This window comes from Xenopus laevis, chromosome 8L (assembly GCF_017654675.1).
Source record: "Xenopus laevis strain J_2021 chromosome 8L, Xenopus_laevis_v10.1, whole genome shotgun sequence".
NCBI classification, from domain to species: domain Eukaryota; kingdom Metazoa; phylum Chordata; class Amphibia; order Anura; family Pipidae; genus Xenopus; species Xenopus laevis.
The window spans coordinates 1,465,890-1,480,178 of NC_054385.1; the positions used below are offsets into that span (position 1 = coordinate 1,465,890).

The following is a 14,289-nucleotide window of genomic DNA, read 5'->3' on the forward strand; positions in this document are numbered from 1 at the left end:
CAAGTCAATGCTAAAATAAAGATGTCTGTTTCATGGGTGGCAGAGCAGAGAGGGGGATGCAGCCTTGTCTTGTGTTATTAACAGGCATCCGGCCCTTTCTTGTAATTGTCTAATGTATCTGCCAGTTCTGTGTATAAATCCCAGGTCTCTGCTCCCTACAGCAGCCGTGAAAGTGGTGATAAAACTGAATGGGATTTAACTCTTCTCTGTCCCTGTACACAGTGCGCTGAGGTTGCTGTTATATATATATATACAATGATAATAATAATGAAGATTCTCATTCTTCCAGATCATGGTATATCTGTAGAATTAAGTCAAATCAACTGGACTTGCTGTGCTTTTTTTTCCCCGTTGAAGACGTTTCACCAGTCATCTAAGTGGCTTTCTGAATTCAGCATAACTTGTAAATAGGATGTTTCTTTGGCAATATATCCTCTGGAATGTTTCTCCAATCAGCAGAATCTGTTTATCATAATCCGCAAGGATGTCATTAATTTAGGTGTTGATTGTATTAGCAAAATTGGAGCTTTGAGGCGTTATTAAACCTTCCAGGGAGAGGTGCCAAACAGCAAAAAGAAGGTTTAGGCAGCAGTGAGCCGCAGTGTGAATATCCGCCAGTAGAGGCAGCAGCGAGACTGTCTCAGCACGTGCCAAGCAGAGCAGCCAAGAGAGGCGGATCCCTTGGGAGGGAGTGGGCGTGGCCACGGAGGCCCTTTAAATAGCCGGGACCCTGTGTGACTTTGTCAATGAACAGTAATAGCCGTCACCCACCTCCCCTGCCCCAAACCTGACTCAGACTCACAGACTCTCAGACTCACAGACTGACTGAGGATCCCTGATCCTGGAACCCAAGAGAGAGAGAAGGAAGAGAGATCTTATTCTATATATCTATATCTATCATGTGTGTGTGTGACCTGCTGCCTGTCATTGGGATGAGAAGCCTGGCTGCCCTCCTGCCACTCCTTCAGCTGGCGGCCCTCATCTGCACTGGTACCTCTGGCAAACTGGTGAGTGACTCCTCCCTACCCCCAATTACCACCATTTCTATCTGTCATGTGGCCCCTGAATGCTTCATATGTTCCCTCTATTATTCCTGTTGATACTCACCTGTATATTAATGTCTATTAAATGAGCACTGCTTGGAGCTGCCATGCTGCTTGCCCTGGGAAGGCGGCAGTTTATAGTGAAAGTGTCAGTATGGGCAGTAAGTGTAGAATGAAGAGGTTAATGTAGAACTTGTGCCAGTGTAGTCTGACCCGTGTGTATCCCACACCCACTCGTCTGCACTCAGCTTTGCACCCCAAACTCTCAGGCCTTGGCTAACAATTGTCCCATTCTGTGGAGCTTTATAGCTTTGCCCTGAGCCAATGAAAAGCTTTCTTCTCATCCTCTCATCTTCTACTTCAAAGTCTGCTCATTGGGAGCCACCCCAGCCCCATAGCCACGGGCACAGCCTCTTATTATTTCTTATTAACCCCGTGCAGCCTTGCTTGTGTGTGTGCAGGGGGTGCATAACTGTGTTTATTCTGCTCTTTGTTGTCAGGGGGGTGTAGCCTGTAAACTGGTAGCTACTCTATACTACTATACTGCAGGCGGCACACAGCTCAGCAATGCAATATGGCAGCTCCCGCCCTACTCATAAATACATTAAAGCAAAACTGCATACAGTGTGGTCTTAACAAAATATATAGCTGCTCCCTTCCTTCAGTGTAAATACAAATATACAGAGAAGGAATGTTCTGGGCTAAAGGGAAACAATATGGCAGCTCCCACCCCTATGTATAAAAACTATTATATGGGGAAGGAATGTTCTGGGCTAAAGGGAAACAATATGGCAGCTCCCATCACTATGTATAAAAACTATTATATGGGGAAGGAATGTTCTGGGCTAAATAGAAACAATATGGCAGCTCCCATCATTATGTATAAAAACAATTTTATGGGGAAGGAATGTTCTGGCTAAAGGGAAACGATATGGCAGCTCCCACCCCTAAGTATAAAAGCAATTATATGAGGAAGGAATGTTCTGGGCTAAATAGAAACAATATGGCAGCTCCCACCCCTATGTATAAAAACTATTATATGGGGAAGGAATGTTCTGGGCTAAAGGGAAACAATATGGCAGCTTCCACCCCTATGTTTAAAACTATTATATGGGGAAGGAATGTTCTGGGCTAAAGGGAAACAATATGGCAGCTCCCATCACTATGTATAAAAACTATTATATGGGGAAGGAATGTTCTGGGCTAAAGGGAAACAATATGGCAGCTCCCACCGCTATGTATAAAAACAATTATATGGGGAAGGAATGTTCTGGGCTAAAGGGAAACAATATGGCAGCTTCCACCCCTATGTATAAAAGCAATCATATGGGGAAGGAATGTTCTGGGCTAAACAGAAACAATATGGCAGCTCCCACCCCTATGTATAAAAACTATTATATGGGGAAGGAATGTTCTGGGCTAAAGGGAAACAATATGGCAGCTCCCACCCCTAAGTATAAAAGCAATTATATGAGGAAGGAATGTTCTGGGCTAAACAGAAACAATATGGCAGCTCCCACCCCTATGTATAAAAACTATTATATGGGGAAGGAATGTTCTGGGCTAAAGGGAAACAATATGGCAGCTCCCACCCCTATGTATAAAAAGTATTATATGGGGAAGGAATGTTCTGGGCTAAAGGGAAACAATATGGCAGCTTCCACCCCTATGTTTAAAACTATTATATGGGGAAGGAATGTTCTGGGCTAAAGGGAAACAATATGGCAGCACCCACCCCGATGTATAAAAACAATTATATGGGGAAGGAATGTTCTGGGCTAAAGGTAAACAATATGGCAGCTCCCACCCCTATGTATAAAAGCAATTATATGGGGAAGGAATGTTCTGGGCTAAACAGAAACAATAGGGCAGCTCCCACCCCTATGTATAAAAACTATTATATGGGGAAGGAATTGTACTGGGCTAAAGGGAAACAATTTGGCAGCTCCCACCCTTATGTATAAAGCAATCATATGGGCAAGGAATGTTCTGGGCTAATGTTTCTAACACTTTCCATGGGGGGGGGTGATTCAGAGCCACATTGTGGCTATTTCCCCCAACATGGGGCAATAGCTATGACATTATGAGTGGTGTAAATAATTGGGGAAGGGAGGAAAGTGGTGCTGAGAGGGGAGAGTGTGGCTGGCGTGAGGATTTCCCTGCACTTGTTTAACCAGGCGGCACCATCAGACGGCGTCATTGTGCGTTTGTACACTCTGTGGCCTCACCCCCATTCCTGCAGCTCGCTGCGTTTATTATTTCTCCCCATCACATGCACAGATCGCATTTCACTTTTATTCCTTCCTTTATGAATTTCACAAGGAAAAAACATCCCACCCTGTAGATCCTGCATTCCTTGTGGAGCTGACGGAGAGGGAGGGGGCCGGCCGGGGAGCCTGAAGGCTTTTTCCGTTGCACAGTCGTTGCATGTCGTCATAGAGAAAGGGTCTCTGTGCCCGGGAGATGCCAACGCTGCAGGGTTCCAAGGCCTTTCTCTGTTTGGCCAACTTACTCTTCAGTGGTTCATCACCCACATAAACCCCTCTTATAGGTTTCCATGCACATAGACCTCTTGCCCAGGAGTAAATCTCTTCCATGGTGGGAAGGTTGTAGGAAGGTTCTCTTGGAGATTGAGGGATCACCATTGGCAATAAGTGGCCCGGAGAACACTTGCCCTAATCTATATCCCACTTACTCAGCCACAGACTTTGTGTTTGTAGGGTGCCGAATATCTGCACTTGTAGTTGCCAAGAACCACCCAACATTGTATTGTGCCTTTATAACCCCAGGAAATGTCACTTCCTAACGAGCGGCAATATCCATAAAACTAGAGGCCATAATAACATGAGCACCGAATGAAGAATTCACCTGCAGAGATAACAACAAGATAAGAGATTGCGGGGGCAGATGGGCCCTTAGGTTCTGGAGAGAGAGAGACCGAGAGTGAGAGAGAGCAATGGGGGTTCCAGTTATCCGGCACAAGGTGGGTGGCTGTGAGGAAATACCAGGAGAGATAAAAAGCCAACGTGAAAAGCCTCTAGTTCTTGTTCCTGGGGATGTTAAAGGAAAAGAATAAGCGCTCTGTTTATATTCCTTTTCCCCTCAAGAGAATCTGTTTAGATTCCAACATTCCGAGTGGCAGTTAAGTGATCTCTCTTTGCTCCGGTCTTTTGGTGTGCGCATTTACTATACGGTCTTCTGGTCCATCTAGAGCTACAGCAGCACACACTTGCTGGGCCCAATTGTTAATATAAGGTCCTACCGTGGCAAATCAAAAGGTAAACTGTAATTCCATGTATAATACCCCAGAACACACAGCAGATAAATACAGTGCCAATTCCATGTATAATACCCCAGAACACACAGCAGATAAATACAGTGCCAATTCCATGTATAATACCCCAGAACACACAGCAGGATAAATACAGGACCAATTCCATGTATAATACCCAGAACACACAGCAGATAAATACAGGGCCAATTCCATGTATAATACCCCAGAACACACAGCAGATAAATACAGGGCCAATTCCATGTATAATACCCAGAACACACAGCAGGATAAATACAGTGCCAATTCCATGTATAATACCCCAGAACACACAGTAGGATAAATACAGTGCCAATTCCATGTATAATACCCCAGAACACACAGCAGATAAATACAGTGCCAATTCCATGTATAATACCCCAGAACACACAGCAGATAAATACAGTGCCAATTCCATGTATAATACCCCAGAACACACAGCAGATAAATACAGGGCTAATTCCATATATAATACCCCAGAACACACAGTAGGATAAATACAGTGCCAATTCCATGTATAATACCCCAGAACACACAGTAGGATAAATACAGTGCCAATTCCATGTATAATACCCCAGAACACACAGCAGGATAAATACAGGACCAATTCCATGTATAATACCCAGAACACACAGCAGATAAATACAGGGCCAATTCCATGTATAATACCCCAGAACACACAGCAGATAAATACAGTGCCAATTCCATGTATAATACCCAGAACACACAGCAGATAAATACAGGGCTAATTCCATATATAATACCCCAGAACACACAGTAGGATAAATACAGTGCCAATTCCATGTATAATACCCCAGAACACACAGTAGGATAAATACAGTGCCAATTCCATGTATAATACCCCAGAACACACAGCAGATAAATACAGTGCCAATTCCATGTATAATACCCCAGAACACACAGCAGATAAATACAGTGCCAATTCCATGTATAATACCCAGAACACACAGCAGATAAATACAGTGCCAATTCCATGTGTAATACCCCAGAACACACAGCAGATAAATACAGTGCCAATTCCATGTATAATACCCCAGAACACACAGCAGATAAATACAGTGCCAATTCCATGTATAATACCCCAGAACACACAGCAGATAAATACAGTGCCAATTCCATGTATAATACCCAGAACACACAGCAGATAAATACAGGGCCAATTCCATGTATAATACCCCAGAACACACAGCAGATAAATACAGTGCCAATTCCATGTATAATACCCCAGAACACACAGCAGATAAATACAGTGCCAATTCCATGTATAATACCCAGAACACACAGCAGATAAATACAGTGCCAATTCCATGTATAATACCCAGAACACACAGCAGATAAATACAGTGTCAATTCCATGTATAATACCCCAGAACACACAGCAGATAAATACAGTGCCAATTCCATGTATAATACCCCAGAACACACAGCAGATAAATACAGGGACAATTCCATGTATAATACCCCAGAACACACAGCAGATAAATACAGTGCCAATTCCATGTATAATACCCCAGAACACACAGCAGATAAATACAGTGCCAATTCCATGTATAATACCCAGAACACACAGCAGATAAATACAGTGCCAATTCCATGTATAATACCCAGAACACACAGCAGATAAATACAGTGCCAATTCCATGTATAATACCCAGAACACACAGCAGATAAATACAGTGTCAATTCCATGTATAATACCCCAGAACACACAGCAGATAAATACAGAGCCAATTCCATGTATAATACCCAGAACACACAGCAGGATAAATGGAGGCTCAATTCCAAGTATAATACCTCTGTCCTTTGCATTGTAGCAAATGTATTATGTAGTTTTAGGAAGTCTTAGCCCCTCTAAGCCTCTATTAAAATCTGCCTGTAATGCAGAGCACAGGACACAGAATCAGTTTGGGGGCACCTGTTATTGGTGTGACCCAGCCATGTTCTTATTAGTAAATACATTCCCCAGGAGGGTATTTCTGAGAAGGTTCCCCTGTTGTCTCTATCCCAGTAGTTAGTGGTGGAGCATACATGTCATGTACAGTACATTTCATACATTCACCACAGTCCAAACTGAACCTAGTAACCAATCCAAGATGGTGGAACTGCCTTGGGGTTGTACTGTAGCAGCTGAATGGTTATTCTCAATGTATTGGTTCCCTAAAAGCAGGTATAAAGGTGATGTGAAGGAAACAAATAGTGCAATCCCATTACATTCCAGAGCAACTGAATTGAGGTTCCCGAAGAAAAATATGAACTTTAAGGGCAGCCAGAAACCTTTCATTTTAAGCACAAGCCTTAGCAGGGAAATGTGGTTTAATTCTATTTATACCTATTTAAAGGCCTGTTCATAGCCTCAGTATTTATAGCTTTGGCGTTTGCTGGAAAACACTTTGGCTTCTATTTTGGATGAAGAGGGAGCTGTGTAGTTCAATTACACACGCACAAAAATCTGAAATGCCTTTTTCCCTCTTCCAGGAATAAACTGGTTATCCCAACTCCCGCAGTGAAATAGGCCTCTGTTCCTTGTGCCGCCACAGTTCTTGGCCTGTCCGGTATCTGGCAGCCTTGCCAAGCCTTGTGGCATTTGGAGTGACTCATGTTGGGCACGTGACCACCTGTTTTCATCAGCCCTTGGCTGTTTGTGCAGGAATTTGCTGTAATTGGAGGATTATCAGGCGGGAAATTACTCTTGGCACACTGCAGGCATTAGTTATGTACAGCCGCTCTGTGCCACAAGAATAATACACACCCTCTGGTGTCAGCCTTGGCTGTCCACCTGCTGGTGAGATGCATGCTGGGAGGCCACAGTCGGGGCTTAAGCTGGCCATACATGGGTTGATAAAAGCTGCCAACAGACCGAGACGGAAAATTATTGGCTCTTGTGTGGGGCCCTCTGACGGGCTTCCCTGATCGATATCTGGCCCGAAAGTTGGCAGGGTTAAAAATCCCATTGGAACGAGGACCACATCTGGGCCCAGGATTGGATCATCCCAATATTGCCCACCTCAATGTGGGGAGAGATCCAAGCAGATCTCTATGTGTATGACCACCTTTAGAGTGTGAGGCTTAAGTAGATATGTCTGTATGTGTGCAACAGCCAATGGGTGCTCCTGTTATTATGTAAATGCAGATTTAGTAACACGTTACAATTGTTTTTCCAGATGGAAGCCTCCTGCCCAACTCAGTGTGTGTGCCCTAAAGAAGTCCAATCGTGCCCTCCTGGCATCAGCCTGCTGACGGATTCCTGCGGGTGCTGCAAAGTCTGTGCCCGTCAGTATAATCAGGACTGTGGACTGAACCATCCGTGTGATCACATCAAGGGCTTGCACTGTGACTATGGCGCCGACCCTTTCTCTCCCAGGGGCATCTGCCGAGGTGAGACCCTCAGTTTCCTCTTATTTGTCTCTGAATACAGACTGTTTGCTCCCACAAACCCAATATGGGGTGCACTGTATCCACCGGCAGCACTGGGAATTAGAATGAGCTCAGTACTGCAATAAGGGCAGTGAAAGTCTATTTTGGAGTTCTGCCCATGGTTTGCATGTTCCCAGGCATTTCTGCAACTGGCTCCATTCATTCAGCTCAGCTAGTGACCCACATGAAGGTGCGATCCCGTTGAGACATGTCGGTATAAATTACCCATCACAAGCGATTAGTCTAAGGTTGAACCTGATAAGCTTTTGTTTGACCTCTAGCTCCTTTTTGTTGGCATCGCCTGAATTGTTTGCTCAGAACAGAGGTAATTCTAGACAATAGCACACCTGGCAAGGCTTCCATGGAGCCATCATATAAATATGCTTGCTTATAAGTGTAAATAAGTTGGCTCCTCTGAGCGCAATAATTGTCTGGCGCGGCCCTTGGCACTGATCATCTGCCAGTACCAAGGAAGAGAAGAAATAAACAGTTTATCTTCTCACCAGATTTAAACTGATAAGGGTGAATGGCTACTGCTAAAAAACAAGCACTTCTCTTTGGCAAACATTGTATAATAGTAGTGTGAAGTAGTGAGCCTTTGCTCACCATCTTTCTCTTCTACTCGCAGCAAAGTCAGAAGGGCGGCCGTGTGAGTTCTTTGGTCAGATCTACCAGAACGGGGAGAACTTTCAGCCCAACTGCAAGCACCAGTGCACCTGTATGGACGGGGTGGTGGGCTGCATGCCCTTGTGCCCCCAGGAGATGGCATTGCCTGGTGTGGACTGCATTAACCCCAGGCTGGTGAAGGTGCCAGGGCAATGCTGTGAGGTGTGGCAGTGTGACAGCAATCACATATCCGAGGACTCGGGAGACACCACCACAGGAGATGGAGAAGACCCAGTAAGGTCATCTGAAGAGATTGGAGAGCTGGCAGATATTGAGCCGGTGTCAAGTAACGAGCTGATCAGCTTGGTCAGAAATGGATTCAGGGTGGAAAATGGTGAGTAGGAGCAGTGGCAGTGACGTTGCATCATTAATTGTGATTTATTGTCTTTATTGTTTCCTTGTTGAGATGATTTCTCCAGACCTTTTGGAGCAATGGAAATATGTAAATAGCAGAAGCGCTACATTGTACTACATACCACTCGTACCTCTTATAGCAACTCCCTGAACCCGAGCATCGAGCCCATGCTCCCCCCAGTATCCATCCAGCCATACCAATCCGGCTCTAAGGGGAAACATGTCACAGCTCTGTTTACTCTGTATGGGGGGATTGATGTCACTGGGAGGTAATTAGGGCGGTTGCCCTGGCAGAACTATTTGAGTGCTGAATATAAAGCAGTGTTTGTTTTGGGGAACCTTTGCCCTGACGGTGTTTCCAGTAGTGACCAGAAAGCATTTATTTCTAATTGACTCCAGTACTGAAACATGTTGTTTGTGTTGTGCTACAGGGCTGGCTCCTCTGCCACATCCGGGCAAGACAACCTGTGCCATCCAAACTACAGAATGGTCTCAGTGCTCTAAATCCTGCAACATGGGAGTCTCCACCAGGATCACCAATGATAACCCCCATTGTAAGCTTATGAAGGAGACCCGTCTGTGTGAAATCCGACCTTGCCAAGATCCATTTCCTACGATGTCCAAGGTATGAACCTTTGTCTGATGCCCTCCGTACTATACACTCTAACAAGCTGTAGCTGGGGGGGGGGATAGTTAGTCAACTTGAACCTGATGAGTATGTGAGGGAGGGCAGGGAATAACATGTATAATGATGTGGATAAACTGCCAGCTCCCAGTCATGGGGTTATTCATATTGGCAGCTAAAGGAGTTTATATCATGGTTCTATCGGTTTCGGCCATTGAGCTACCAAGTGAAAGTGCTGCTACTATTTTCTTGGTGATGAAATGTATAAATGACATCTTTGTGTCTGTTACTAGAATGGAAAGAAGTGTGTTCGCACCAAGAAAGCCAAACAAGCTGTGCATATACCATACGCCGGCTGTACCAGTGTGCGCCAATACAAGCCCCTGTACTGCGGTTCCTGCACTGATGGCCGCTGCTGCACCCCTTCCAAGACAAGGACCATGCGTGTCCGCTTCCGCTGCGAGGATGGAGACACTTTCCAAAAGAGCATGATGTGGGTGCAAAAGTGCAAGTGCCACCAGGACTGCCCCTATCACAGCGAACTCTCCTACCCCCACTATCGGCTACACAACGACATCCACAAATTCAAGGACTGAGCCTTAAGGGTGGTGGTCAAGGAACATGACACCCTAAGCAAAGAACACTTTCACCCCAGGGGTGTTTGTAGCTCCCTGGGACTGGTGTGTCGAGCCTGGCAGGAGAGAGGTCCACAAGGACTAGAGTTTCACATAATCTCAAACTGCTGCATAATATACCCAATGTGGAACTGATCCGACGCTTGCCCCAGGCATAGTCATAGTAGAGGAATGTAAGGGAGCTCAACTAATGTCTTCAGCCAGCCCTGAGCCTTAACAAGTCAGTCATTGTAGGATGCAGCTGCCCCCAGTTTGGCCTTATAGTCATATCATGACGTACTTTTCATGGCTGTAGATGCAACTGAATGATCTCCCATAGGGAATTACTCAAAGTGATGAAGCATTCTGCAGGATGGACGTAGGGTAGGCTATCATCTAAAGATGCCTGTCTTGTAGACGCCCTACCGAAAGGCAGACCTTCTGTCTGCTGTGGTAGAGAGAAAGATGTGTTTGTGAGGTCCCAGTTAGTCAGAGAGTGGAGGGGATACCCATCGGATATTCATTGAACACACACTGTTAAACCAGTTGTTAGAGTAGTCTTCCATGGTGAAATTGATTTAGCACAGAAAGAAATTTATGCTGAATTGATTGACCGGTTCTTACTGAGACAATGGTGGCTTTGTAGTGTAGTCCTGTCTCCATGCAGAGATAACGATGCTACAAGCACTTTGTAGATTTGGTGAACAATGAGGTCCCTTGGACTTTGCAGACGTTCTTGATGCTGGTCCCGACGAGCTGCTGCTTTTATTGAGCAGGATTCCAGGGAGCACGAGAGCTTCCCTAATAGAACTTAGACGAGGCCTTCAGCTTAGAAGCTGCTGGTCTGGATGCAACGACTGAAACTTGAAAGAATATGAATCGTCCCCCCCCCAGGACAGCAGCCTTTTCCTCAACCCCCCCCCCCCCATTACCTTTGCAGCCTCTACCAACACCCACTCAGCACTTTGTACAGAAACAAATACTGCTTTATGTACATAGGGGATGTAGTCCACTGCTGGGCTTGGGAGATGTCCATACGACCCCCAGTGGCCTCTCTTCTCTTATTTCAGTCATTACTCATCTGTACATACAAATAACAATCAAAGGCTTCATTCTTCATGCACTGCCCATTTAAAGGTGTATATAATATATTAAAGAAGAGATATATTTTTTTTTACCCCCCCATCCAGGTAGAAGTTGATGCTTTTTTACTCTAATGGTCATGTACTTATTTCCCTGTATTCACAGGAAAACATTTTGTGATGAGAAATTTACCGGGAGAATCTTCCTGAGATGGTGTTTGCATGTGATAAACAAATTCCTGTAGAACTGTGATTTAATATATACCTGACTCTGTATTTGGCAGTATTACAAGATTTTCTACTTTTAAAGGAAAATGACGACTTGAGTTTTTTTTTTATACGCAAGCGACACGTTTCATTGGTCAGCTCTAAGAATACAGTATATTATGCAGAAAGATTGGATTTAGGGTTCAGCCTCTGACCTATACATGACACAATTCCTGTCATACCCTGATCTGTCCCCCTTAAAGCTATTATTTATTTATATATATATATATATATATATATATATATATATATATATATATATATATATATATATATATAATATATATATATATTATTGCACAAGGAACAAAACACTTTCCCAATCAGTGTAGAGACATCCATTCATATTGGCTTTGTTCTTCTGTTTTATTATTGTAGAATGGCCCTCATACCCCAGGAGACCCCATTATTGATTACACAATTACTTAATTGTAGCTGATCCCAGACATATTGCCTGGGTAAATTCCATGTATAATACCCCAGAACACACAGCAGATAAATACAGTGCCAATTCCATGTATAATACCCAGAACCCACAGCAGATAAATACAGTACCAATTCCATGTATAATACCCCAGAACACACAGCAGATAAATACAGTGCCAATTCCATGTATAATACCCCAGAACACACAGCAGGATAAATACAGGGCCAATTCCATGTATAAAACCCCAGAACACACAGCAGATAAATACAGTGCCAATTCCATGTATAATACCCCAGAACACACAGCAGATAAATACAGTGCCAATTCCATGTATAATACCCCAGAACACACAGCAGATAAATACAGTGCCAATTCCATGTATAATACCCCAGAACATACAGCAGATAAATACAGGGCCAATTCCATGTATAATACCCCAGAACACACAGCAGATAAATACAGGGCCAATTCCATGTATAATACCCCAGAACACACAGCAGATAAATACAGTGCCAATTCCATGTATAATACCCCAGAACACACAGCAGATAAATACAGGGCCAATTCCATGTATAATACCCCAGAACACACAGCAGATAAATACAGGGCCAATTCCATGTATAATACCCCAGAACACACAGCAGATAAATACAGTGCCAATTCCATGTATAATACCCCAGAACACACAGCAGGATAAATACAGGGCCAATTCCATGTATAAAACCCCAGAACACACAGCAGATAAATACAGTGCCAATTCCATGTATAATACCCCAGAACACACAGCAGATAAATACAGTGCCAATTCCATGTATAATACCCCAGAACACACAGCAGATAAATACAGTGCCAATTCCATGTATAATACCCCAGAACATACAGCAGATAAATACAGGGCCAATTCCATGTATAATACCCCAGAACACACAGCAGATAAATACAGGGCCAATTCCATGTATAATACCCAGAACACACAGCAGATAAATACAGTGCCAATTCCATGTATAATACCCCAGAACACACAGCAGATAAATACAGGCCAATTCCATGTATAATACCCCAGAACACACAGCAGATAAATACAGGGCCAATTCCATGTATAATACCCCAGAACACACAGCAGATAAATACAGTGCCAATTCCATGTATAATACCCAGAACACACAGCAGATAAATACAGGACCAATTCCATGTATAATACCCAGAACACACAGCAGATAAATACAGTGCCAATTCCATGTATAATACCCCAGAACACACAGCAGATAAATACAGAGCCAATTCCATGTATAATACCCCAGAACACACAGCAGATAAATACAGAGCCAATTCCATGTATAATACCCCAGAACACACAGCAGGATAAATACAGTGCCAATTCCATGTATAATACCCCAGAACACACAGCAGATAAATACAGTGCCAATTCCATGTATAATACCCCAGAACACACAGCAGATAAATACAGAGCCAATTCCATGTATAATACCCCAGAACACACAGCAGATAAATACAGAGCCAATTCCATGTATAATACCCCAGAACACACAGCAGATAAATACAGTGCCAATTCCATGTATAATACCCAGAACACACAGCAGGATAAATACAGGGCCAATTCCATGTATAATACCCCAGAACACACAGCAGATAAATACAGTGCCAATTCCATGTATAATACCCAGAACACAGCAGGGATAAATACAGGGCCAATTCCATGTATAATACCCCAGAACACACAGCAGGATAAATACAGTGCCAATTCCATGTATAATACCCCAGAACACACAGCAGATAAATACAGTGCCAATTCCATGTATAATACCCCAGAACACACAGCAGATAAATACAGAGCCAATTCCATGTATAATACCCCAGAACACACAGCAGGATAAATACAGTGCCAATTCCATGTATAATACCCCAGAACACACAGCAGATAAATACAGTGCCAATTCCATGTATAATACCCCAGAACACACAGCAGATAAATACAGAGCCAATTCCATGTATAATACCCCAGAACACACAGCAGATAAATACAGTGCCAATTCCATGTATAATACCCCAGAACACACAGCAGATAAATACAGGACCAATTCCATGTATAATACCCAGAACACACAGCAGATAAATACAGTGCCAATTCCATGTATAATACCCCAGAACACACAGCAGATAAATACAGAGCCAATTCCATGTATAATACCCCAGAACACACAGCAGATAAATACAGAGCCAATTCCATGTATAATACCCCAGAACACACAGCAGATAAATACAGAGCCAATTCCATGTATAATACCCCAGAACACACAGCAGATAAATACAGTGCCAATTCCATGTATAATACCCAGAACACACAGCAGATAAATACAGGCCAATTCCATGTATAATACCCCAGAACACACAGCAGATAAATACAGTGCCAATTCCATGTATAATACCCCAGAACACACAGCAGAT

At 43.7% G+C, this 14,289-nt stretch overlaps 1 protein-coding gene across 1 annotated transcript; it reads left to right on the forward strand.

Annotated features, from left to right (window-relative positions):
* The first annotated feature begins 807 nt into the window (after positions 1 to 807).
* On the forward strand, positions 808 to 11,444 carry ccn1l.L (cellular communication network factor 1 like L homeolog). The gene is given in 5 exon segments (NM_001091541.1): positions 808 to 1,007; positions 7,536 to 7,749; positions 8,417 to 8,788; positions 9,240 to 9,433; positions 9,727 to 11,444. Coding segments are annotated over 5 exon segments (1,158 nt in total). The 5' UTR covers positions 808 to 932; the 3' UTR covers positions 10,030 to 11,444.
* Positions 11,445 to 14,289: the final 2,845 nt, after the last annotated feature.